General features: G+C 38.1%; 2 protein-coding genes across 2 annotated transcripts in view; one reads left to right on the top strand and one right to left on the bottom strand.

The window, feature by feature from the left end:
• DOK6 (docking protein 6) overlaps window positions 1-11,321 on the top strand; it is a 373,232-nt gene extending 361,911 nt beyond the window's left edge. The window contains exon 8 of the mRNA XM_032422703.1: window positions 3,486-11,321. Within this exon, the coding sequence (XP_032278594.1) occupies window positions 3,486-3,625 (140 nt within the window). The 3' untranslated portion in view covers window positions 3,626-11,321. The remainder of the gene's footprint in view (window positions 1-3,485) is intronic.
• Window positions 11,322-21,826: 10,505 nt separating this feature from the next.
• CD226 (CD226 molecule) overlaps window positions 21,827-27,723 on the bottom strand; it is a 61,814-nt gene continuing 55,917 nt past the window's right edge. Inside the window, exons 5-6 of the mRNA XM_032422795.1 lie at window positions 23,671-23,722; window positions 21,827-21,940 (exon numbers count right to left, since the gene is read on the bottom strand). Of these exons, the coding sequence (XP_032278686.1) occupies window positions 21,827-21,940; window positions 23,671-23,722 (166 nt within the window). The remainder of the gene's footprint in view (window positions 21,941-23,670; window positions 23,723-27,723) is intronic.

The raw sequence follows: 27,723 nt of genomic DNA, 5'->3' as shown, positions 1-27,723 counted from the left end.
CAATAGCCATTAGCAAATTTGTTGCTTTTAAGTTATAGAATTCCCCAAATCCCCAGGGCACCTATTCACCTCATTTGTCTTTAGGAGATGATCCGGAGGGAAAGTGTAGGAAGCATTTAGAGTCTCTTGTTTAGTGGTGTGAACAGTCTATGCTAGCAAGTGTTTAATTGAAGCCACAAAGTTGATTTCTGTTTTGTTTTCATCAACAGTGCCAAAGGGCATAATTCAAATAAATGTTGAGAAAATGCTTAATTATTTCTCTTTCTTTTTCTCCTGCTCATTGTTGCCATAATCAAACAGTCCTTATTAAGCCCTCATCTGTAACAGTTCTGATTGAGGTATGTTATTTTTGTGATAAGCATTAAATAGCATCATTTGTGAATTGTCTGTAAAGAAATGGTAGAAGTAAAAAAAAAAAAAAAAAAATCCTAATTTAATTTCCAGTTAGCTAGAAATGGTTCAGAGAGGAGATGAAGAAAGCAATGTTGACCTTGAAGGAGAATAATGTTCCAAACCTGGCACAGCAAAGGGCTGCAGGCTGCCCTGGGGGAGAAAGCACAGTGAGCAAGAACACACCGAAAAGGATCTGGACCCATTGGGCAGAGACAGAAGGAAGAAAACTAACATCTACTGGGTACCTCAAGTTCCGGGCGTCCTCCCAAGTGGTGGTTCACCCAATCCTCGAAATACATGGGGGCAGAGGGCAGTTGCGGTGGTTGACAGGACGTCTGTAGCTCTCTTCTCGGCCCCGTTGGTGCCCTGCCTGGATCCTGGAAAGCACGGACTGCGTGTGCCCTTCTTTCATGTTTCTTGTTGTGTCTCCTTGACCGGCCACCGTTCCCAAAGCAGTCTGTGGACCGCTTGCAAAGGCAGGGACGGCAATTCCCATTTCGTGCCTCCCCTGTGCGGTGCTGAGCTGTTTTAGCTGATGTTTGATGAGTAGTAGCTGCGTGAGTGAATTTTCACACGCAAGATTCTAGGGTAAAAAGCTGTGTGTGCCAGACTCTTCCAAATCCACAACTTATAAGCCTTCACTTTTAGCCCACAAGCAAAGCGAGCGAATTAAAGGTGTTCTCTGGTACTGCCCTCTTTCGGGTATTTCTTTCTTTCTTTCTTTCTTTTTTTTTATTTACTTATTTGACAGAGAGAGACACAGAGAGAGAGCGAGCACAAGCAGGGGGAGGGGGAGAGGGAGAAGCAGGCTTCCCGTGGAGCAGGGAGCCCGATGCGGGGCTCGATCCCAGGACCCTGGGATCATGACCTGAGCCGAAGGCAGATGCTTAACGACTGAGCCACCCAGGTGCCCCTCGGATATTTCTCATTTGTTTTTTTAATAAGATAAAACCGAGACCAGGAACACTGTCTTAATATTATCATTTCCAGCTGGTTTATGCTGATAAATGCCAGTAGCTCCCCTTTTGAGAACTGTGAGTTATCACCTAGGAAGTCAATGGTAAGATAAGGAGGCAAAATTGTTAAAGTGTTTAAGTGATTTTTTTTTTCCATATCATGTTACTCTCTCATAACTTTGTCACATAAGTATCATGTGAAAATGCCACCTTCTTCAGGAGGCCCTCCCTGACTATCCCATCTAGGTGACCTTGTGGGAGTCGATGGTGACATCCTATCTGTTCACTATGGTGGTAGTACTTAACATGTTGGGATTCAATTAAAACTCACTGATTTGAGAATCAAATGAGTCATATAGCACCATTCATGTCATCCAGAATTTGCAGCTAAGGAAACTGAGAACCTTGTGAGTCTCACAAGGTCGGTTACTCCTATAAGTAGCAGAAGCAGCATGCATATCTGGTCTTCTAGCTCTGAGTTCCCACCCCTGACCTCACCCTAGGTCCCCCTAATTTCTCCCTTTTCTGCCTCTTCCCAGATCCAGTGTTCCTCCTTGCAGCATCAGGGTCCCACAAGAAAGAGAAGACATGACCAAATGGGATGTTAAGAGACTTTAAAGGACTATTTATAGTGCTGGGAGGGAAGTGACGGAACCAGCAAGGAATTGTGAAGGACGGGCAACAGTGGGCAGCATTCCCACCCACAGAGGAAAGGTGGTTAGGGGGCCCTGGGAGAGGCAGGGCAGGGAGCAGAAAGGTCCAGACGCTCAGAAGGAAGCTGGGCTGGCAGAACCCCAGGAGCAGCCAGAGGGCAAGGCAAAGAGGAAATGCCCACATCTCCCTTCTCCCCTGATCTGCTCATGGGGAGACTAACCTACAAGGGAATTAGGCCACAGTGAAAGTGATTTTTTTATGTAGAAAGTAAGATTTCACTCTCACGATTTTTTAACATTAAGAGGTTCTACCAGTTTAATTAGCCTTTTATTACCCAATTCATTTGCATTTCTCCCTGGACCCCAAGCTTCTGGAACTGCAAGGATGTTTTCCAAGTCACCAAACTCACCTGATGATGAAACTGGCTTTAGGTGCATGACCTCTCCACAGCGCCACCTAAGGAAAAGGACTAGATGTTCCTCGTTTCTGCGAGAGCGGATTGTGTGTCCCATTCCTCCTGGTAGAGACCAGAAACATTACCAATCAGACTAGATACATCTTTTCCTTTGGGTAAAATATACTCTCTGGAAGGGTGGAGCACACTGGATCTAGTTTTCTTCTCTGCTCATTAAGCTCATTCTCAAGTATGAAGAATAAATTCCTGGTTAAGAAAAAGGATGGGAAGCCCCCTAGAAATAGTGACATTTTTCTCCCTCTGTTGTCAGCATTCTGACAAGCTTCTCGGTGGTCACTTCTGTTTCTGTTTGCATTAGACAAATATTTCATTTCAGGGATGCGTCCGAACTCCCAAAAGCATAGATAGAATTTTCCTTAAATCTATTTTCTAGAAGATTAAACTTTCCGGCCATTTTATTAACCATAAAGATTCACTGTTTAGGTTAATCATATCACAAACTGGGTTCAGTTACTCACAAAACTGACAGGGTAAGTCAGGGCCTTGAAGTCTACAATTGTGAAAGCTTTTCCTGTTAATTGATGGTTACTGGTTCGGGTGCAATGTAATTTGCCTGCTCAAAAAAGGTTTTAAGAAAGTGTATAATTTGCTTTTGTATGCTGAAAGTGAGTATAAAAGAAAAGAATGCAGCTCACAGTCTCTCCATCAAAAATAGCTTTTTTTCAGAAAATCTTTTCTGCTTGTATTCCAATAGCTGGAGGCTACTAGAAGTTTGAGATCTCTAGAAAATTTACCTAGCTGCCTGGCATCCGAATTTTTGACAAGACACGCTTGAGGAAAATATTGAGCCCTGAATTCATTTTTAACTCAGAGAGAAATAATGCACCAAATTTCTCCATTTTTCACACTTAGGTACTTACCTGGAGCTCTCTTTTGAGGATTTGTGGGCATCTGCCTTGTTTGCTTGGTTTTTGTGGGTTTTTTGTTTTTGTTTTTGTTTTCAATATATCCCTTTGCCTTTCTGAATCTATTTCTTAGTACACCTTTTCTTCCTTCCCTTCTCTCAGGTCATGGGTTTAGTTCCTCAAAGATGTCACGTGCACAGACATTTCCCAGCTACGCCTCGGAGCAGAGCGAAGAGACTCAGCCGTCTCTGTCCCGGTCGAGCAGTTACGGATTCAGCTACAGCTCCAGCCTCATTCAATGACAGTCAGAGAACCACTGCCAACCAGAGAGACAGTCTGTCTGGACCTGCTAGTGGGGTTGCTGCACCCTCAGCCTCGTGGAAGACCAGTTGCAGGCAAAATTGAAATGGGGCTGGTCTAGCCCCGATCCCAGTGAAAGGTTAAAAACTGGAGTTCTGCTTCCTTGACTCTGTGGCTAAGTCCTTTATTTATTGAGTTTCTTGGGGGTGGGGTGGGGGGGAATCTATGTTTTACAGAAATAGAATCCAAATCGTATGAACAGTCATTTAAATGAAATCCTTTGGTTCTGGGCACCATGAAAAGTTGCCCACACTGGGTTGTGCCTGGGTGGTGGGCCTGCCCCTGTCCTGGTGGCTCAGCCCTCCCGCCTGATGACAGGGTCTGTCCTTAGACATAAGGTGACCCACCACAACCTATGTGGCACGGAAAGTTTTGACGGGGACAAATCCAGCAAGGTCTACAAATGGCATCATAACTCTCCATATAAATAAGCCCCAGTGACAATGAAGGGAACCCGAGCTCTAGAACACACTGTTGAGCAGGGCCCTGTAGCTCTGCTGTGTGTGTGTGTGTGTGTGTGTGCACCTGTAGACAAAAAGAGATACGGATATTGCTGTATGCATCTAGACCCAACAAGTATATATCAATGTGTGCTGAGGGTGACAGGATATGCTCACTTACATTGTTGAATACTGTAATTTGGTGCATTAACATTAAGATTGTTATGTTGAATAGCTATTTTTAAAATAGTGCTGTAAAAAAAAAAAAAAAAGGCTTCTTATTAGCAAAAGTATTTACGTAGTCAAGTCTGCTCCTCTGACAAGTATAAATGAATATGTGAGAAGGAGGGACACGCTCGAAAACGAAGGCAAGAGAACTGGCCTAGCTGTCTGTCCTACGTGTCATGTCACCACTCTGTCTTTCTGGTCAGTACTCCCTTCTTGACAGTGTTTCTCTCTTTGACCATCCCTCTGAGCTACGTGAGGAAGATCGGGGGTCATCACCCACTGCTTCCATTTACCCTCAAATAAAAGAAAGACTGTAAATGAGAAACTGTATTTCAAGAAAGAGATAAAAAGTATATGTATATACCTAAAAAGAACTAGCTATTTTACAGTCGGGAGAACAATGGGCACAGGATTGTAGATATTAATTATTTAAGATTTTATAGATGCCATTCTCAAAAGCCATTGGGTGCTTGTGATTTAGTGTGTAACCAGAATTTGCTAAGCTTACTTTCTTTTTAATGGACATGGGTTGGCTGGGATTATAAGAGAAAGCGGATCAAATATAATTTTTTTCATCTCTGACATTCGTGACAAAACTACCAAGTTTAGAGGGAAGTGAGTGGTTGGCTTCCACGTGATCTAAAAAATTTGGCTAATTTAATTAAGGTCAACAAAGATATTTTTGTCCTTAATTTTGAAGTTTACTCAAGTAAAAATAAAAATCATTCCCCCTGAATTATCTGATGCCACATGCCTAAGATGGTCAGCTTATAAATACTCCAAGGGGAATCTAAAGAACAATGAGCCCAGATCATGTAAGATAAAAGCCGGAATTTTTTTCTTAATAGCAAAATTCTTTAAACTATTAAAGTTAGTCTGTTGAAGGGGTATCTGTTTTGCTGATCTGTAATAAGACTCTTTTTTTTTATCTCTATCCGTAGCTTGAATGCAGATTCCAAATTCATTTCAGAGAATCACTACTGACTAGAAATGGTTCTTGGGTCCCTCCTAGATAAATTTACACTTATAACAACAACCTAGACTCTCTGAATCTCTCAGATAAGTATGAAAACCCCATCAAGATGCTAATCATAAGAGTTAATGTGGCTGTGAAAAATAATTATCTTAAGCTTTCAGGGATAAAAAGAAAATTATTCAAACTCTCTGCGCTGTGAATTTTGCTGACACAGCAGAAAAGCAGATGCCTGGTTCCTGATGATGATACAGCCTTCCCTAAAATCCCAGCTTGCGGGGTCATACACCTCTGAATCACTTAGCACATTGGCATTTGCTTCTGAAATCCGTTGTAAACCACACCAGAGCAACTCCCCGCTGAGACCATTTGAGCACAGCTCCTAGTGGTGCCACATTCAGAGCAAGGCTCTCACCCGCTCACTCAGTCGAGCTGTTGCTTAGAGACCACAGTTTCTACATGGGACTCGGGGGAAAAGCCCCTCAGGGGTCCTGGTTCATGTCTCAGCTTCATTAATGTGCGAGAAGCACAGAGAGAGAGTCCGGGGCGGGGGGGGGGGATTCTGCTAATTAGATGAGTCTGCTCTTATGTCTGTTTGGTAGAAGACACAATACCTGCATGAAATTGCTTCCAGAACATCCTTTGCTTGTGATCATTACCAGTGAGCATAACTGAGGAGATACCAAAGATCAGGCTAACCTTGGGCCAGTTCATTCTGAAAATAATGTCATTAAAAGAGTATGTGAGAGAAATTTCCTTCCCAATTCTTTAACCCAGTCTCATCCCAATGAGGATAATGCTATAAAGTCTCCCACAGTACGTTTTTGGAGATTCATTCTAGCATACTCCTCCATCTATACTTATAATTGTAGCTGAGTTAAAATTGCTAACCGAACAGATAGGAGAATTTATATTAGCCTAATATACTTGACATAAGGCAGTGTGCATTGTAATAAAAATGACGAGCATATAAATCTTCTACGAAAACCAAAGATGAAAGAAAAGTTACCATACTATTCTCCTGGAACTTCATAAAACCAATTTCATTGGAGCAATTAGAATGGACATAGACATGTATTCAACTCACTTGAGCTCATAGGTTTTGACTGAAGATGCCTTTACACTCTGCAAGTCATTTTTCTCCCTCAGAAATTGTATTATATCATTCCTGCCGTTGGGGTTGCTATGAACCAAAGACATCCTTTGGCTCCTTCTGAAAGTGACTTAGTTGGGGTTCCAACCAGATTTAGGCAGGTGAGTGAAGATGGTCGCAGTTTCAGTATTGGGTTGGAAGAGAGCAATGGTGAAGGGCCCTGACCCGAGTAATGGAGGCTCTTCTGAGAGCAGAGAAAGCCTGGAGGGTGTACACAGTTCACGGAAAGATGACATGGTGGGAGGGGGGAGAGGTTATTTCTTACATCCTCAAGTTTTCTTCTGAAAATATTAATCGTTGCACCCATGACCAACACCTGACATTATCTTTAAAGTGTGGAAAAGTATAAAATAACCTTGACCCAATAGTTTACCATACTGGTGAGGGGAAAAGAAAACACATCTTTCACTTATTCATTGAATGAGTAATAGGCACTCAGAACTAATTTATTTATGCAGGTTGCAGATATTTATGAATCAATAGGTTCTGGCCACTGCCACAATATGAACTTAATGAAATAAGAAATATATATTTACTTATATACTAGGGAGGATGCTGTTTGATGGAACATGTGAAATAAAGTGAAACCTATTTATTAAAAGTAAACCTCACTTTTTTTCACCAAGTAGTAACTAGAGTACTAGTCCTAGTATCTTGTACAATTTTTCTGTCTTCATTGGGCAATTATGTTTGAAAATCATTTATCACCTATAAAATGGTCTACCACTAATAATTTCTGTCCAATATAGAAACAGTGGACTGATAAATAACATTACACGGTTAATAGTTTCTACAGTCAATTTATTTATTGCATGTGGTATCTTTAGAGTAGATATTAAAAACATATCATAAAAACTGATGTCTGCCCCTCGTTCTTTGGCCAATATCTCAGAAAACTTTGTAAAAAAGCATGAGTACCCTAATCCCTTTAGGGGATTATTTGAGCCACTTACTCAAATCAACCATTAATGCTACAATGAAAACAAGCTAAGCAAATTATATTCTTATAAAAAAATTCATAGTCCAGTTTTGATGATTATAACACAGCACAATAAATGGGCAATATACATTCAGTGGGGCTGAGCTTTAGGCCTTTTTTTTTTTTTTTTTGAGCTTTAGGCCTTTAACACGTTATGTCTTATAAGAAATATTATACTAAAAACTACTCAAAGTGAAAATGATACACTTTTCTCCAATTCTATTAACATATGTCGATCAGTATCTTGCAATTTCAAATTACTTTATCAATCATTAACCATACTTTACAATTCCTCAACCTTGGCCTTCTCCAAATAGATAAAAATTGGCCACTATATTTCCATTACTATAATACTAGGTGATGTGCCACACAGATGAATTTCTAGTCTATGAAATGTATGGAGAACAATATCCCATGGAGGGGGGCAGAGAAAAAGGATGGGACCTACTCAGGAGGGCAGCAATTTAGATAAAATTATAAAGACTCCAATGAAATGTCCAAAGTAGCACTAAGACTCTACTTTCTTAACATTCTAACTTCAGTTCCGTATCACAGACTTGGCCTTCTTGACCAGCTTCATCTGGTACCTACCATGCAATCAAAAGAAGACAGCAGTTGGGCCATGTTTTGAAATGACCACAGAAAGACAACACATAACCAATAAGTATGCTTCCTTGGGTTTAGTGAAAATTATTGAACATGAAAGGATGTGTAACAAAAACCCCATGGTAAAATGTCTCTTTGGTAACATGAGGATCATTTTTGTACGGTCAACTTCATTTGAGTTTTGAAATGAAGGTATGTTATCCGTGACCCTGGCTGGGGGCTAAGTATGTCAGAAGAGAGCCACAGCCGCATGTGTGCATTCTCTATGAATGTATTTGCAAAATGAACCCGCCTTTTTCTCCCGGAAACTACCACAAATCCTTACTTTCTTACTCAAGAATGTGAATCTTTGTTGTATCATTTCTATAATTATTACAACTTGTTGAGGCAGCAGCTAGTTTACAGAGTCTTATGGAAGTATCCTGAGATGTTGGGCACATTTTCTAGATGGGCAGGATGCCAGCTAGCTCTGGAAGCCATCATGTAGAATAAAGGTCCCACCTTATATTCTATTCAGGAGGAAACCCAAACCCATGAATGCTGTCATTTATTCAAAGGCAAAGAAACAATCAGGAATAGTTTTGCCCAGTTCCAGGCTCCTGGGCCAGGACTGCTTCCGTGGCTCCATCTTATCTCCCATTTAGATGCAGTGGGAGTTGAGAAATGCCACATGGCCTCTAAATAAATGGGCCCTTACATAACATTTAAGTGTCTCCTCAGATTTTTCAGATGTTCCTAACCTTTCCTGGACTCATCACTAACTATGTCAATAGAGAGGCTTTATGAGACAATTCACAGGACTTGTAGGTCATGAATGATTGTTATAAATTTTATTACTCTTACATTGTCACCCAGTTCTTCATTGGAAATTCAAACTTATTTATTCTAAAGTGATAGTCAAACTAAAAAAAAAGTGTATATGTTTTGTATTCCTACTGATTCATCATATTGTAATCGGGATTATTATTATGGGGACCTTTATCACTCTGTAGCATTTTGGCTTAATTCTTTTTGGCATTTGTCCGTTTGTCACAATGTGTTTAGATAATAACATCGGGCTTACATTTTATTTCATGTGAACTTCAAAAATCTTCCATTTTCAGTTGAAATTGGGAAATGACCTTTTTTTACAATAAAATAGCTTACATATCAAGTTTCTTATACACTTCAGTAGACAATTATTTAAATTAACTGAAGCCTAGATAAATAAGAAATCAGTTAAAATTACCTAGTATGAAAACCACATTTTACTCATGATTTTCATACAGTTTTCCAAGTTTAAGATTTTAATATCTTGTAAACATTTAAAGGAGAGGAAAAGTACATTTGTAAGAGAAATATTACAATTTCCTTCTAATAATTCTGTTTAATAAGTTTTTATTTTACCTCATCTTCTATGCCTACTACCCTATATTCCATATTCCAATTTTAAGAAGAATGAATAAATTTAAATTTTTTAATAGTTATTTGGAGCTAGTTTTAGTTGTTGATACAATACACTTTCTCCATCTGTTCTCTACTTTTCGGATGATTTTAGACTTAAAGAGAGCATAAAATCAGCCCTTTTTGTAGACAGAGAATCATGCATTGAGTGGAGCAAGGTCAACCCTGACCCTGCCGTGGTGTTCATATTGATATCTGATTGCTACCTTAATTCACTCAAGTGATCCACAGCCTCATAAGACTTGCTTATTTTTTGGAAATCTGAAATTTAAAAGCCGAAGTTCAGGAAAAGAAGATGGAGATAATGACAATTTTTTTTTTTCAAAAGTCACTACAGATTTTCTCTCAAAGAAAACAATGTAAGAGGGTTTCTATGGTGTTTCAGTATCGTTAACTATTTGACAGATGGGGTGAAAGGCAGGGAAAATGAAGAATAAAATGGCAGTAGCATCTTAATATTATATATAAATCAAAAATTAGCATGGTGTAGGTGATTATGAAATCATGTGACTAATCAAATTCAGATTTATATATCTATTGCATAATTCAAAGAACAGTGCTTATTCTTATATATATATATATATGTATCAGTGGGTTCAGTGGGGGAAAGGAAGCTCTAAATTTTTGTGAAGACCTAAAATAGACAATAGAGATTCCTTCTAGTTATAAGGCACTCTATATTACTTTGGTAATAGCAGGCAGTGTATAAATTACAACAACGAATCCATCTACTCCCTGACAATAAATGAGCATAAACGCCAGTATCATCTTTATGGCAGATGACAGAACTCCCAGGACCTGCAGAGGCCCCCTTGTACTTTCTCTGCACAAACCCTAACACCACACGCACACACACACACACACACACACTTTTTTTTACTTTTGACCTACTTTGTCTGTATGTGCTACATTTGTTATCTTTTTTCTAGGTCCACCCAGAATTATCCCATCTTTTAAAATCCTTATCCTTACAAATCTTCAAAATATATTAAATGATGTGTTCTATGTTTGCTTTGTATAAATTCTTTTAAATTAATTTATATATACTTTGTGAAGTCTTCTGTAAAGAGGTGTCATTTGTCATTGATTAAATATAATGTTTATGATTATTTTGATAAAAATAACTTTGGATGCTAGGCCCTTGTTAAGAAATAAAATATCCATTACAAATTTGCTTCTACCAGAAATTATATGATTTGACATACCTTATTTTTCATCACAATCTATTCCAGATAATAGTTTGGGGACGTCTGTACTTAAATACTAGTTGAGCCACCTTTTGGAATGGAATGCAAAGGAATAGCTGTCCCTGGAACCTAAATGTGAATTTCTGGCAGAACAGAAAATACTATAAAAATGAGGCAATAATAAAATTAGGAAATTAAATTATTTTTAAATCTGTCTGCGTGATTTTTCCCCTTGGTAAAAACACATGAAATATATACTATAAGAATTACCTTCTTCTGAATTCATAGTTTCTGTATCTCAATCCTTAGTAGGTACACCTAATCAATTGTTAATGCCTTCCTCATAATTTTAAGAAATTTACAACTGATATGGCTACAAGGAGGGTAATTTATAGTAATTTAAGAAATCCTCCATTACTGAAAAAAAGCAGTTCAAACTACTACTTTACACCACAACTTTGCATGATTGAGATTTTGAACATCTAAATTGATGGCTTTTACCCATGAGTTATTTAATATTGTTCATTATGATATTATATGGTTTCCTTATATTTTTATTATCATGTGATGAACTGTAACTATGTAATTAAACAGGATTCTGACAATCGTAGTCTGCTAACCTTTAAAATGTCACTTATTCCTTCATTCCTTGGCTTGCTATTTTCAAAATAAAATAAAAGAAGACCCTTTATTAAGTGTAAGATTACTGAGAATTTATTATGCATTCCCAGTGTTTTCCTAACCCTATCTTAAATAATTTTTATTAGGGCGACTGTGGCTTGGTGGAATCATAGAATATTAATGTTGACAATGGCACTGGTGATCAATAGTTTTATGTTTCTAGTGAAGTGACATCCAGAGTTTTTAAGTGGCTTTCACAGTGTGACAAAACTAGAAAACAACTTTCCCTCCAGCACTGTGCTCACCCTTTAACAACCAAAGAAAATTACTGAAAATGAACATTTGGTAGACAAAGATTTCACCTCAAAGGTGAAATGTGTACAGTCATGACCGCACCAGATATTGATGACTTTCTGATTTTCCATCCCTTGATATTGAACCTTTTGTCACCTGGATTTAGACCTGTTTGCAGATATGTTTACAGAATCTCTTTCTCAAACTTAATCTTTAAATACTAGCTGGGCATTTGTTGTTAGTTCACTAGATTAATTTGTTAGGAGTATTTTTGATGATCAGAGACATCAGAGTGGGTGAGGAAGCCTGGATGGAGCAGGCATGGTGCTAAAATATCCAGTTGGGGTAGGTCTGGCCAAAGGCATGAATTTGAAGAAATCGATGAAAACTATACGAGAGCTTTCAGTTCTGTCAGCCAGGAGAAGTTTGGAACATGAGGGGCAGTGAAGGGGCCCTTCGTTGTAAATGCTGAACAAAACACAGCTTCTCCTGGGTATGAATTTTTGGTGACACTTTTCGTAACAAGCTGGTGATGTGAACTTGATGGATTTTCCTTCCTCGTTCTCTCACTATTAAAATCATGAGGACTATATTTACTGGGGAAAGTCTTTATGAAAAGTGCAAAGGTTTGTATAAGTTTGGAGCCAACATCAAAGAAGATATTTAATAAATGCATGCCGCAGGGCACAGCCCAGGAGCAATTACTCTGCTGTTTTTGTAACATAATGAAGAAAAACAAAACCAAAGAATCGTCCCAAATGGCAAAACTGCTATCTTGATTTCTAAGTTAGTCAAGAAAAACATTAGACAAATTTACCTAATTTTGATATCCATATGGTGAATTAGAAAAATAAATGTTTGAGCAAGACCTAGATAGGGTATCTAAACATTCATGGAAATATGAATTATCTTAATATCTAGGTATTTCAGGCTGCCGCATTATATGATCTCCAAGGCCATGTCAACCACTAAATACTTACTGAGGGCTTACTACTTACAAAACATGAGTAAAGGGCATGCAACATCTCCTCACTCTTGGTTCTTGCCCACTTTTAATTACTTTTGATATATATACCTCAGTGTCAGGCAGGAACCCTGACAGCAAACAGGGTTTGCTGGCTTTCCACAGAAGACATGAGATGGCTAGAAATAAGGGTGTTAGGGGAGGTAAGAGAGGCCAGTCTCCCCAGCTTCCTAAATCCCTTTCTCAAAGCTGTCTCTGGATTTCTCCCTCCCCTTCTCCTCTCCTCCTCCTCCTCCTCTTTCTTCACTTCCTCCTTCTCCACCTCATCCTCTCTCTTCCTCTTTCTCTCTGTCTCTCTTTCTCTCAAGAGTTAAGACCCTGCTTTTCTTTTTTTTTAGATATTTTTATTTACTTATTTGGCAGAGAGAGACACAGAGGGGGAATACAAGCAGGGGGTGTGGGAGAGGGAGAAGCAGGCTTTCCGCCGAGCAGGGAGCCCAAAGCTGCGGCTTGATCACAGGACCCTGGATCATGACCCGAGCCGAAGGCAGACGCTTAACGACTGAGCCACCCAGGCGCCCCAAGACCCTGCTTTTTTTAATCACAGGAAATTATTAGACAAGGTTGTCTAACATAGCTCCAAAATTAGCTCCCGTTATTTGAATTGTATAAAAGTTTTAAACCACGTTCTCTAAAATTCCCAACTCCTCTCTTGACACAAACTTGAGCATAAGACAAATATGGAGTCACCCACTTTCTATGCATGTGTGAATTACAGAGATCTGTTCTACATACCTTATACTTTTCCGAATATTTGCAAACTTTGGATATAAGGTAGCCAAAAGAGACAATGCTATTTCAAAATTGAATTTGAAAACCATCCACTGAATCTTCTAAGATCTAGGAATTCAAAATGAGCAGGAGTTGAGCTCTCCTCTAAGGAGCTCGCCACTTAGGGAAGAAGTATGCATTTCAAGTCCTGAAGCAGGTACGATCAGTCTAGTGGTATACAGCCAATATCCCTTAACACAGTAAACCCTTTCTTGTTCTAGTATTCATTAAAAAATTGTTTTAGTTAGCCTGCTATTTTTGAGGTTTATGGTTTTTTTAGCAATTATATTTCAGAGAGTTAAATATAGAGACAGAGTTTGGTGTCCAAGACAATAAATAGTAAATCCACTAACCAGAAATAACCCTCACTCTCAGCAATATAATCTAAAGGAAAACTGCTACAGAGGTATATTGTAGATATTCTACTTAGCTCCCCTCCCTCCTTCCCCACCACATCTGATTCTCTTTCTCAATACTGAGAGGGGATGGCATTTGAACCACCGAGATGGCATGAATCATTGAGAGTTCTGACGGGGAGACATAACTGAAATGAATTGTTGTACATTTAGAATTTGTAAATGGGATGTCTAGGTATTCGATAAGAAAGAGTGCCCACTGCTACTTTTAATATTGTGCACAACCTAGACTGATATGGGTGCTATTTGATATCTCAGGTAAAATCAACATAGTACATGGAAATATAATTCCATCCTTCATGTGACATTTCTCCTTCTTAGTTCTTCAACGGAGATGTAAGATGTATAGAGGCCCAAGAGGCATTATACTCCCAGAAATGTTACATTATGGTGCTTGACATTTTAAACAATAACACTTATATGTTATATTTAACTGTGTGTTTAAGTTGCATTTATGAGTAGGATTTGGAGCATTATGATCTCTCAAATAGTTGTCATTGCTGATGACTCTTGAGTAGAGATCACATTTGTCCTTTTTGCTTCCTATCTAGATACTGTGTTCTCCCTGAAGCTTAAATAACATATGATTCGTACAATGATAACCAGTGGCTATTACTAATGCTTTTCCCTAACTTGAAGGAGATGGTAACAGATTTGCGGTTGTTTGCTTGATATTAGTCTAACTCAATAGAAATTTTCAACGCACTCCCATTAACATGTGGAGAGAAACAGGGTTGAGTTTGAGAAGAAATTATTGAATGACCTCTTTGAAAACTTTTGCAGTATTTTAAGTTATGGCCATAGGTAGTGAAGAAACAAGGGGGCAGCTCTGCCTTGGGTCTATCTCTCATGGTAAAGTGACTCACACATGCATGAGAGCATTCCACCAATGCCCATCATGTAACACTCCCACAGAACCTTCCTTCTCAAGTCACCTGTTTTTGTTTATCTTTCTTTTCATCATGTGTTTTCTTCTGTAGAAGCCAAACAGTAACTAATTAATTATATCCATAAAACATAACACATAAAACATATTTATGTATATGTATTTCTTGATCATACTGTTAATGCCTTCCTTAGGTTCTCTTATCCATAGATTTTTCTAATTCTCATTTACCTTTTATGTGACTGATCCTTAAAATAAATTAATATTGAATACATGTGACCAGGGAAAAACTTCCTTGTGACTTGCACTTCAATCCATTTTAGCAGAATCTTAAAAAAGCTCATTTAGTCTGGTGCTTCAGACTAAATTCTGTGATGGATGGGTGTTGCTGACAGTTCCTCTGACTTAATTTTTGCTGATGGAGTAGACTTAACCCATCACTGTCTTCTTATGGTTTGAGATGGAATTTCTCTTTACTACCTTTTGCTTCTTTTTGGACTAAAAATTTTATGAGGCCTGATGTTGATCTGGACATAGTCAGGGAAACTGAGCATAATCTCATACTAATTTTCAGATTATATTCTACATTTATGCCAAATTTTCATATGCCATAAATATTTTGTCAGGTGGATCTATGGTTTATGAAAATGGGCCAAAGAGCAACATGGATCCGATTCCAATGTCAGAACAGCCTAGTGAAGCTTCATAATGTCAGGACAAAGAAACAGGTAAGAAACCAAGGCACCAGAAAACACATGTATTAAAACCACATGGGGAGGGGTGCCTGAGTGGCTCAGCTGGTTAAGCATTTTCCGCTCAGGTCATGAACCCAGGCAGGGTGCTGGGATTGAGCCCCACATTGGGCTTCCTGCTCAGCAGGGAGCCTGCTTCTACATGTCCTGCTCCCCCTGCTTGTGCTCTCTCCTCTTTCCTTCTCCCTCTCTCTCTGTCAAATAAATAAATAAATCTTTTTTTAAAAAGCACATGAGGAAGGACTTCCAGGTTTAATGCTAACACCATGAGGACCTGAGAAAGGTCCCCTCATGGATCTGGCAAGGGAACAGGCAGGGTCACCACTGTGAAATAAGCCAAGAGCCTTCTCAATAACAAAGACCCACCTACCCTCCAGAGGAAAGGACTTCACCAGAGCACAGGTCTCAAACCTAGTCTGGGCTCCTGTGGTCTTCCTGTCTCACCTAAGGAATTAAAAAATAGTAATAATAACATAATCAACAGGGGCCAGGCCTTCATGGGAATGGATAGGAGCAGGGAGCAGAAGGGGCAAGCAATTCTACTGAAGAAATGTTTGTGAATGTCACAGACCAAAGACACATGAAAAGCTGTAATAAGAAATTTTAATAACATTGAGAGAACTTTGGAGAGCTCAAAACCTCACCCAGTCATCTGATTAAAGAATAATGGTTTTATTCACTAGAAGTACTTTTGAATACCTAGGATAAAGGTTGTAATGAATAAGTGACTGAATAAGAAGGAGATCATCTTAAAAATGAATTTCCAGAAAAATTAAAAATCAGTTGAGATTCTTTAAATTTTGAAGAGTGAAGAAAGTTATCAGAGCTTCTTGTCTTACAAATATCGTTTGGCATCACTCTTCCAGGATTTGGAGAATTTTGCTTGACATTTTGAACTCAGGGGATATTTTAAACTCATAATCCAGAAAGGACCTTTGCTTCTTTGGCCACATGTACAAGATCGGTGTTGTCTACGCATTGCGTTCTTCCTTTAATGTTTGTTTCTACTCGTCAAGTGGTACTTAGTATAATTTTATGACATTTATATTATTTTAATTAGCAGTTTTCCATTAAAAAATGGACAAAGGTCAACTTCTTACTTGGAATTTTGGAGGTTATATGTTACAAAGAAATTGATATTTTTGTGTAAAGACACACCTGTCTAGACATAAGTTACAGTTTAAAAAATCAGTAAACTGGACTAAAGTTAAAGTCAAGAATAATATACAATAGATCTGTTCTTTGAGAGATGGGTGAATCCTCATATCCAAATCCAATCTCAATAACACTATTAAAAATGAACTGTTGGCCACTACTCCAGTACTCTTGTGACTTGTATTTGTCTATTCACCAACTTATTCAGAAACAACCTTGGATATATTTGGATACACCTGTAATAAATTCAGTTATTATATAAGGTCCTGAATTTATATTAAAGTCTATCTAAAATGTGCCATCCTGCTTATGGACCACTGGAGTTGCCACATTTTCTCCCCGTTTCCCAAGCATTGGTGCCCTCTCTCCCTTTCCCTCTCCCTCTCTCTGTCTCTGTTTTTCTAGAACAGTCAACATCAGTTTCCAAAGATTACAACCAATACCCCTGACTCTTGCAGACACAAACCCAAATATTATATGTTTCTTACTGTTCCTCATTCAGGGCACTGGGTAAACACTTGCAATCTGGAACCTCATAGCCTTGTGTACTAGGGCATTTTCTAGAATTGATTCCAGGTTTTATGTTCCTTTGTCTTCATTTTTTCTGAAGGGAGGCAGAGGATGACAGCTATGCAGGAAGAACCACTGCTTAATGACCCAAGTCAAGATTCTAGGGTAAATTTTTCAGGAAGTTCAAGTTGGGAACATCTGCTGCATCACAGAGAATCTGGAGAGATTATCTAGGTCACTGGTGAAGGGTTTAAGATAAACTTAAGGTAAAAGCTAAAAAGAGACAATTATTAGCTCTAGGTGAAAACCAAAGTTCTGTAGGAGAGAAGCATGATCATTTTTACCATTTGATTCAGCTGAGAAGAGTGTTGGCAAAGTCATAAAAACATAAACACCAAATATTGAAATAATCAAACTTTAATACAAATATTTTGGAAGGATGGGCACATGAGAAATGTATGCATGTGTGGTGAGTTCGTGGAGAAGAAAGCATCTGCATCAAAAAACAATGTCTAAAATTGAAAAAAAAATCTAGTAATGATATAAGCATGCTATTCAGAAAAGTAGAGAGAAATAAAGTAATCTGAGGAAGTGAAATTTGTTGTCTCAATGGGGGGAAAATGGGAAGGGAAGGAAACTATTTTTTTTTTTTTTTTTGCAAAAACCCCTCATACAGCACTTTGATTTTGAACTACACGCACTTAGAAAATGCACTGAATGTTGCAGTGCTATAGAAGTTATAAAGCGTCAGTGGTTTGAATTTTTTCTGCATTTAACTCTTTATGTTAATATTATTCTAGAGGACCTTTTTTCTAATAATCTTTGATGGCAGGTAAAACTAATGATGGTGAAACACTGTACTTTATTCATTCAAACAACAGAATTCAGTATGTCAGGTACATTGTGTGCCCTACAAAACCAGACAATCTGAAATTACACATAAAACTGGAAAAAATGTTCTAAACAGGGTGATTATATAACTCATCATTCAAACAGGGACAATAGGCAATAAATGGGATTTATTGCAGACATTTATCACACATATCCCCAGATTCGGTCTTTTATTATGATACCTTACAACACAGTTAGTGCTTTGAATCTGAAATACTATGTAAACCAACCTTGAAGATTTTGTAAAATTCCCTTAGAAAGCATTGCAGTGAATTCTAGAAGCCACAGTTCCACACATGGGTCACTAGCAATAGAAAAGTTAAAAAAAAATACTTGTTTTTATGTTTCAGATAAATGTATAAGAGCCTAGAGACTTGACTTAGAATAATTCCAGTGAAAAGACCAGTAGAAAAGTATACTAATTTATGCAAAAGCCTGAATGTGAAGGTCAATACTTTCTAGGTACTATGTTCTAGTAGTGGCCAAACTAATGATGATACTTGTGTTATAGGTTTGCACCACTTTATATTTTTCAAAGATATTTTTCCACTATTGTGGAAAGAAGCTAAACACTTTACTCACAATTTAGCACCTCCAACTGAACTTTATAAACATTGAGTTCTACAATACCTCCAATCTTGCTGAAATCTCATACAAGCAGTACAGAATATAGCACATTATTATAAATCAAGGAGAAGCACTTTGATTACAGCAATTTCTAATTATAATGTGGACTCTACCAATTTGGTAAATTATGGTAATGCAGCTGTAGATGTGATTTAAGATAGTTCTATATAAACCAACATAACTTGAATATTTACAATGAAAGTAAACCTACTGAAGTTATTTTTATCTTCCTTTGTCTTGTAAATTGATAACCAATGTATTTTAAATTTATATGTATAATATTTTAGTAATAAATTGATTCACTTAAAAATCCTAAAAATTTAATATTGACCAACTAAAGAATATAGCCTCATTTACTGCCTTGCATCCACAAGCATAATTACAAGCTAATGAAATTTCAATTCTATTTTCTCAGTATGCATAAAGGCCCTTAAATAATGTCTCAAGGTCTCTCTGATGATAATACAATCAATACCTAGTCATCGTAGGTTAATGGCATGTATTCTTTCCCCAACAAAACTGTATACTCTATAATGACATTTAACAAACTTACCTAACTTGTCATCACACAGCAATTCCCTTTCATTGGTTACTTTAATGGAAATATTCAAATTTACATTTATGGCATTCAAAGGAAACATAGATTTTTATGTAATATATTATATATCATCATAAATTATATATGTAAAAAAGAATCCTAGGAAGCATCTTGCTCCCTAAGTAGCACCTTTCAAAAAAGATTTAAAACATAATTTAATTCAATTCTGACATTTTATTCTGTGGAACTGTTTTGATCCGTTTCCTTAATAACAACAGAATAGTAGGTGTAACAGATTAGGGGGAAATGTATATATGTACATATATATGTGTGTGTGACACACATACACACGCAATATACTATTTATACCATGTAGTATCTATATAGTAGGTATAGTTTTATACATATACATATTATATATATATATATATATATATATATATATATATATATGGTAGAGTTACGAAACTCTAGCAAATTAGGAATGATATTAAACAGACAATAATGAAAGTGCTTTGTTAATAAGTAAAGATGTCCAGGGAAAGGAAATTAGTGAGTAGAATTTCATCAGCATGAACAGCTGAGAGTGTAACAGGACCAGCAGCAGTGGGTGGGATGGGGGCGACAGAGAAATTCCAGCAGGACTTAGAAGGGTTCCAAATGCCTGAAAAATCCTGAGCTCTGCAGAGGAAGAATACACGAAGAAGAGGAACAGAGGATATAGTGCTCATAAATATTCTGAGTGACAGATTAAAGAAAAAGCAAAACATTCATGGAGAAAGAGACTGGTTTTAAATGGTCTGCAGGCTCTGCTGCAGAATTCTTCCATGAGTGAAACCTCCAGGACAATGGCATCTGGTTGTACTGTGCACCCCACCCCCAAACACATCATCTCCTCTGTTCAAGTGGAATTTCCATTTCCCCATATTGCATTGGTAGAAATGTTTTCCTTCTCACCCATATTAGTCATTGAGAATTTGGAAATACCTCACGAGAAGTGGACATTTTTACTTTTTCCTTTCTGAAGCAGGCAGGGGCACTCATAATTTCTGTGATTCACAGAATCACTACACTATTGGGTGTGCATAGTAGTTAAAGCTATTGTCATAAAATATCCACTGACTCGCCTAAAACTGTAAATTACAGCTTCAAATCTTCCTAGATAACATGAGAATTTGGTTTGGTTCACTTAAAATTATAAAAATCTACAACTTTGATACTTACATGCAATTTTTGTGGTGAATGTTTTAGAGATGAGTAATAAATATTTGAGACATGAATGATTGCTATCTTTGGTAATGACCATTGTGGTTTCAAGGTGATCATGACCGTTATTTAGCTTCAGGACTACTTTTCTTCGTTTGACCCCGTCTAGAATTTGAACAATGACAGGATGGCCACTAATTGCTCTGTATTGATATCGCTAGGGTTGTCTTTGGCCAAACTGTGAAGCAAGACAAGGTTATTTCTGTATCTTCCCATTCTTTGTTCCCTGTTCCTTCTTCCCTATAGCGCCCCAGTGTTCCTCCCCCTCATGTTTCTACCACAACCCAAACCACACTTCCAACTACCATTCTTTTTCTTATATTCAGATTACCCATAATTATTTTTTAAAAAAACACTAATAATGCCTAGATGTCTGACTCTTTTGAAATGATTTACATATTTGAAATAATTCCCAGAAGTAGAAAAATTCAATATCAAAAACATTATTATTGGACCATCTACTACACTTGCTCAAAAAGCTAAGCCAGGGAGAGTGGCAAGAATTCCATGTGGAATCAGGGATTACTTTATTTGATAATAGAGAGTGAAGAGATTTCCCTGTCACATTTGTCTTCCTCTTGACCATTCATTTATTCTGCTGCCAATTACTCTGCTGGACTATGCTGATAGAGCAGATTTTAAAGTGGGGAGAGAGAAAGCTAACCCAGATCCATCCACATATTCTCTTTTTAGCTGGTTAATAAGAGATGTTTGGGAATGGCATTGCAGTGCACATTTGTTAGTCACCAGCGCAGCTTCCAGGCCCCATTTCCCTCCTCTAATGATACCCTGAATTTCCTGGTAATGTGCTTTGGCCTCAGTCCTGGTTCTAGAGGTCAACCCTTAATTGCCTTAAGCCATTTCATCCTTTCCAGCCATAATGCCTGTTTAATGGTGGACAAATAACCAAATTTGTTTGCTTTATCAGAGAAGTAAACTCTCTACCAGGCAGAAACAAGGATTATGAATTGCCAAGAGTTGTTGGAAACACAAGGGAAACACATGAATAAGAGTTAGGCTAACACCAATAAAGTGGATCCAACTCCATGAAAGGAGGCCCAGAAACGGGTTTATGCCCAAACTTAATTCTAGACATGACATTTAAACCTTGGTAAATAACCCTTGCCTGAAGTTTGATCTCTCCCCTGGACTCTTCCATTACATGACTCAGTAAGTTTCCCTTTATGTATACACTAATTAGAGTCAGGTTTTCTGAAACATTTCTGTTAAGAATGCTCTCCAGGTTATAAAGTATTTTTCCTATCAAATTAAATAAATTTAGCACTGAGGTATCCAGGGTAGGCACTGAGTAGTGGGAAAAAATTATATAAAGATCCACATACATAACAGTCATCACAAATTTGCTCAGATCAAAGAAAAAGCTTAGATTCTGGTCTTTGGCCTGTGAGAGAAGGCTGGGTAGTTGACATAAATATCCTCTCTTGCACCCTCCGATGATTGATTGGTAGAGTCGGGATTTCTGTAGTTGTTGGCTGCCTAGAAAGACAGACAGAATGTCAATGATTCACTGCATTTCAGCAGCCAATAAAGATACTCAAAACAAATCTCTCCTTAAATCAACCACAATATAAGTCAAATTTCTATTATAATTAATTTCATAAAACATTCTCTTCTTTGTACTGAACTTATATGAGAAATCACATTTTTTTACTTTCAGGGCTCAGAATAAGATGCAACAGGAGACTACTCTAGATTATCACTTTTTATATTAGATTATGAAACACTTAGTCTTAGAACTCTCTCCCAATGTCCCAGGCTGTTTTGATAGGAACCATTAGTCTCCTTTTTACATGGAAGTTTAGTATAGTATTTCCCATAGTGGGTGCTTAATAATTTCTGTTGAATGAATGCTTTAATAAACAATACTTTTAAAGTACACAGTGTCATGTCTTGACAATAAGCAACTAAACACAATAAAAGAAATTAACAAAATAAACTGGCATTACTTTCAAGATGATGTCATATAACATTCTCTACCCTAATCAAGTCACTTTGGCCACCTATATATGTATGTGGCAGAAAATATGTAGGCATGGGTGAGAGAGAGAGAAATCGAGAGGAAAAAAAGAAGAAGAGAGAAAGGACTTTGGTGAGTAATTTGGAAACTGAGTGGTTTTGGTGCTTGCAAGGAAAAAGCAAAAAGAAAGTTGCAGTTCCACTGGTAATTCCAGAGCCTGTTGAAAACCCCAAAACAATCAAGTAGGTCAGCTTCTTTCTCTTTCACAGCCCAACTCACTATCTTTCTAATCATCGTTCAAAATATCATTATTCTACAAAAGTATGAACAAGTTGAATACTTAATATAGGAAGTCGCAAAGTTCCTTCCCTTCCCTGACATTCACAGCAATAAATGTGGCTATAGAGTGGCTTGAGTTGACAACAGCTAAGGACAAAGAAGGGACCCCAAAATTGTGTATAACAGCAATGTTTTATCACTTGCTGGAGCGGCAGATGAAACAAGGCAAAACTTCTGTAGTCTTTCTAAAAGCCAGCCACGAATTACTCAGAAAAAAAAAAAAATTTGGTGTGCAAAGGGTAACTAATAGAAGAAAAAAATTAAACTGATAAATAAATAGGTAACAGAAATCCAAAGCACACATATTAGATTGTCATAAAATTTTTATTACTTGATGTTTTGGTCATGTAGAATTCAATTGCAAATAATTAAATTGAAGGGAAATGATGTAATTTTAGATAACACTTGGGGAAATGTTTTGCTGTAAAATTTTGTAAACGGGCACTTGGGTGGCTCGGTTGAGCGTCTGACTCTTGGTTTCAGCTCAGGTCTTGATCTCAGGGTCGTGAGATGGAGCCCTGCATTGGGCTCCATGCTCAACAGGGAGTCTACTTGAAGATTCTTTCCCTCTACCTATCCCTTTCCCCCATTCCCTCTTTATTTTAGAGAGTCTCTCTCTAAAATAAAATAAATAAATCTTTTAAAAAAATTTGTAAACAGAATCATATATGTTAAAGAGAAAATCTGACCAACAGTGGAGACAATGAACATGAAGTAAGACAAACTGTTTCAAAGGGCATCAATAATAAGAGAGCAGGTCAGAGAACAGGTGTTTCCTCAAATAGCTGATCCACTACATGGCCAGGTAATTGAAAGGAGAACAATAAGGTTGTCGACTGCAAAATGGACCAACTTTACAGGATATTACAATGCACAAAAGTTGGAAAATGACAGCTCTGAGAAAACTTACCTTATTCTGTGCATCCCAGGGTTGTTTAAATAGTTTTTTCTGTCTCCTTCTCCTAAGAATACATATTCAATAGAGGCATTAAGATCTTACACTTCAGCACTAGTATTATTGCATATAGTATTATACCCTACTTGTACCCCAGCCTACATGCCCTCACTAACTATGTTGAAATTGCTTCATACATACCTACTCAAAATTCCCTTGACTTAATTCTTTTCCACAGATAGTGAAGGCATCTAAATGGATATCCAGCCAGTGTATATTAGTAATTAATCTCAGCGAGCTTACTAAAGAATGGTTCATAGTAGGTTATTGCATAAATGGCTTATTGCCTTCTCCAAATAATTTCAAACTTAGAGATTTCCCACAATTAAAAACTTCCTTCTCAATGCCAACAGTGTAACATCTTGGATGACAATGATAATAGAGTTAAGCTTTAGAGAAAGTTCCAGGTGTTTTACCAAACCTCCTCAATGGATTATTTTATTTAGCTTTCATCAAAAACTCTATATTTAACTCAGATTGGGAAACTGAGGCAAGAGAGGAAGAGTAACTTGCCCTAAATCATGTGGCTGGCTAGTGGTAGTGTCTGGATTTGAATCCACATGCTTCCCTCATGACTGTTAGGCTCACTGCTTCTGGAGCCATGTTGCCCCAGTTCCATGGGCCATCTGGAGCCATGCTATTCCATAAACTCTTGACCATTCCAATGAAAACTATAAAAACCTAACATCAGGAGGAATCTTTTAAAATTCAAGAGAAGAAAAGAGGCTACTATAACTGAACGCACTGGATGAAACGACTCTACCCAAGTGCATGAAAATAGTTATTATGGGAGATGATGACTATCTTTTTTCATCTCCCTAAAGAAAAGATTTTTATCAGACCACAGAGGAGAAGGGTTAGATGCAAAAACATAAGGTATTTTTTCCTTTATGCAAAAAGATGAAGTTGTAATTCCTTCATGGAAAGTTTAAAAACCAGCCAAGCTAGTCTCTCTCCAGGGAAAGGTTCAGATGATGGATGTTGTTCTCTCCTAGTCACTAGGAAATCCTCCTACTGTGTCGACATAATCACAAACTGATCTTACTCTGTGTGTATTTGTTTACTTATGAAGACTCTCTTATACAATTAATTTAATTTTTTGATGTGTTAAGTTTACTATGTGAAACTGATGTTTCCAGGTCTTTCATATAAATTATTTACTCCTCAAAAGAAATCTGTGATGTAGATGCTATTACTATCCTCTTTTTACAAATGAAGAAACAAATCTATGACAGTGAATCTTTTGTCAAATCATCACTCACAAGGCTTGCTATATCATAATATAGATTAACTTTCCCAAAGAGGTCCAAATATATATATTGTTTATATAAGCCTAGAATATTCAATATGATGAAGAAAAGAGAACAAGAAACTTAGAGTCAGATGATCTATGTTTTACTTGTGCTCAGCAATTTACCAGTTTTTTGCATCTATAAAGTTCAGTCCTCTCCTCCGTAAAATAAAGATGGTGAACACTGTGGTTTGTTCTAGGTTGACCGACCATTCTGGTTTGCTTCATTCTCAGGAGTTTCCCCAGAATGAAGGATTTTCAGTGCTGAAACTGGGAGAGTCCCAGGCAAAGCAAAAGAGCCTATTTGTTGTGAACATCAAAGTTGACAATAAAAGGAAAAATAAGTGTCTAACATTTTGCACACTAAACATTAAATTTCTTCCTATAGACACACGCGTCAATGTGTCCACTGTCTTTTGGCTCCCGCCACACCTAACCAGGGCTGCGCACGTCCACCAACCACGTTCACTTAACAATGTGACCATTCTGATCTCTAACTGGAAGCAACACAAAATGAGGCAGAGAAAGTGTGGGAAATGTCCCTGGACACACAGGCTCCGGGGTACTGGGTGTGAAGGAAGGACTTGGTTTCGTTCAGGCACACTGTGATCTCCTCTGGCTTCTCCCCAAGTCAGCACATCGGAAGCGGCAGGATTATTTTAAATGGTCAGGAAGACAGAGTTCTGAAGACCATTGTTTCAGCCCTTGGGTCATTTTTCATAACATTTCCATTCTAAGTTACAACCACAAACTGATTCGGGCGACAAGGTAGAAAGAACAAGCGCTTCTTCCTTTGTGATGTTCGGCCATGATTACACATTCAAGTCCACTAATCTTTTTATCACATTTAACCAAGTGGGACAATATATTCTACAGTTCAATTTAGCTATTCATGTAAAAGTGATACATTTTCATGAATCTAAATCCATCACGTCCAACATCTGTGACCCTCCGGAGATCCGTGCTGTCACTCACTCTCTCCTACCATGTTGCCCGTGTTCCCGGGTGCTCCTATTGTCACAGCCACCCTCGGTGCATTTTTCATCAACCAAGGTGAAGCAGTAGAAAAATCCTTAGTGTCACTAACATCCTGGGTTCCTTCCCTCAATTTGCTAATTTGTTCAATTTCCATCCAGGGAAAGACTTGAGGGCAGCCCGTGATGGAAGAAAGGGAAAACGACAGTTCTGTGTTTCAGTTGAATTAGACAAATGCTTATTGACCATCCGTTATTTGGAAAGATTAGTGCTAAATGCTATCAAACACTAAGAAATGAATAAAATGCAATCCCTGACATTTTGAACAGAGGGGAGGACAGCACAAAAATGATGAAGCTACAAAGCAGGCTGCAAGGCGCAACAGATGGTGACATCAGGTCTCTTTGCAGGGAGGGAGAACCAGGACAGACCTCCCAAAGGGGACACTTGTCCCATGCATTGAATGAGCCACAGGAGTAAAGCCAAACATGGGGTTGGCTTTGTTAGCTACCCAAATGGGAAAGAGAGTCGGGTGTGTTCACAAAATGAGACTTGCAGTTTTAACAAAATTTGTTGACATTGGGGGCAGTAAAGTCGAAAATATAAATGAACATTAGGTTGGGGTCCCACTAATTGGGTGGAAGTCAGAACAATGGACGCCTTTAATACAGAGTTAATGCGTTTTAACCTTATTCTGGTGGCAGTAGAAAGACAAGAAAAGGTGTTAAACAGGAAGGATACTAGCTTTTAGAAGAGCAACCCGGAAAAGTCAGATGTGTTCGAAAGAAAGAGAGGAGACAGCTGGAGCTGGGAGCAGATTGGGAGCATTAACTAACCTCCAGGGAGTTGTAATACCAGCTCCAAAGAGGTGAGGCTGGGATATGGAGATGAGATAGAGAAACCTACCTGATATCCTATTAATACGCATGCACTTGCACGTGTGTGTGCGTATGTGCGTGTGTGTGTGTGTGTATGTGTGTGTGTTTGGTAATATTGCTGGGGTAGAAGAGAAGAGGAGATGGATGTATTCCTTCCCTCTGCTAACAAGAGAACACTTTAGTTGGAACACAAGAATAAAGAGTAATTTCAATTCAATATGATTACAGCTAAGATTATGACAAATACCTAGACAAGTGAGTTGGTGAACATGAGACAGCAAGAAAGGGCAGAGTCAACCCAGAATATTCCAGCAAGTTCCCAAGTGTGCCACAGAGAGTAAAAGGTAGGAAACTTAAGTAGAGGTCAATGACTACCTACTCTCTCTAAGGTAGCCCCTTCCAACACACCTCTCTTCCTCAATAATTTTTTTAGGAATAGCATCTCTATTGCTTGTTTCAGAGACTATACAACCATTTAAAAGTATGTTGTTTATTTATTAGAATGTGCACTCCATACGTCTTGTTCACTACTGTTGCAATAGATATTTGATGCATGAATACATGAAGGCATTATTACTGCTCAACCCTGTTCTTCCCCTTCTCAGAATCCTTCCCTCCCTCTCCCTTCTCATCACACACACGCACGCACACATGCACGGACGCACACATGCACGCACAGACGGACGGATGGATGCATGCACGCACGCAAGCACACACACCACCCCTCGCCCAACACCCTCTTTTCCTTGCAGGAGGAGGAAGATAGAGGACAAGGGAGATACAGCAGAGGCTCCAGGCAGTTGGCTGCCCATAATATGAAAGCTCTGCTAACATGGGAGCAGTTCCTACTAATTCTTAAATGAG

This window comes from Phoca vitulina, unplaced genomic scaffold (genome assembly GCF_004348235.1).
Source record: "Phoca vitulina isolate PV1807 unplaced genomic scaffold, GSC_HSeal_1.0 scaffold27, whole genome shotgun sequence".
NCBI lineage: Eukaryota > Metazoa > Chordata > Mammalia > Carnivora > Phocidae > Phoca > Phoca vitulina.
The sequence above is the reverse complement of the archived record's forward strand: the minus strand, read 5'-3'. Positions and strand labels throughout refer to the sequence as shown.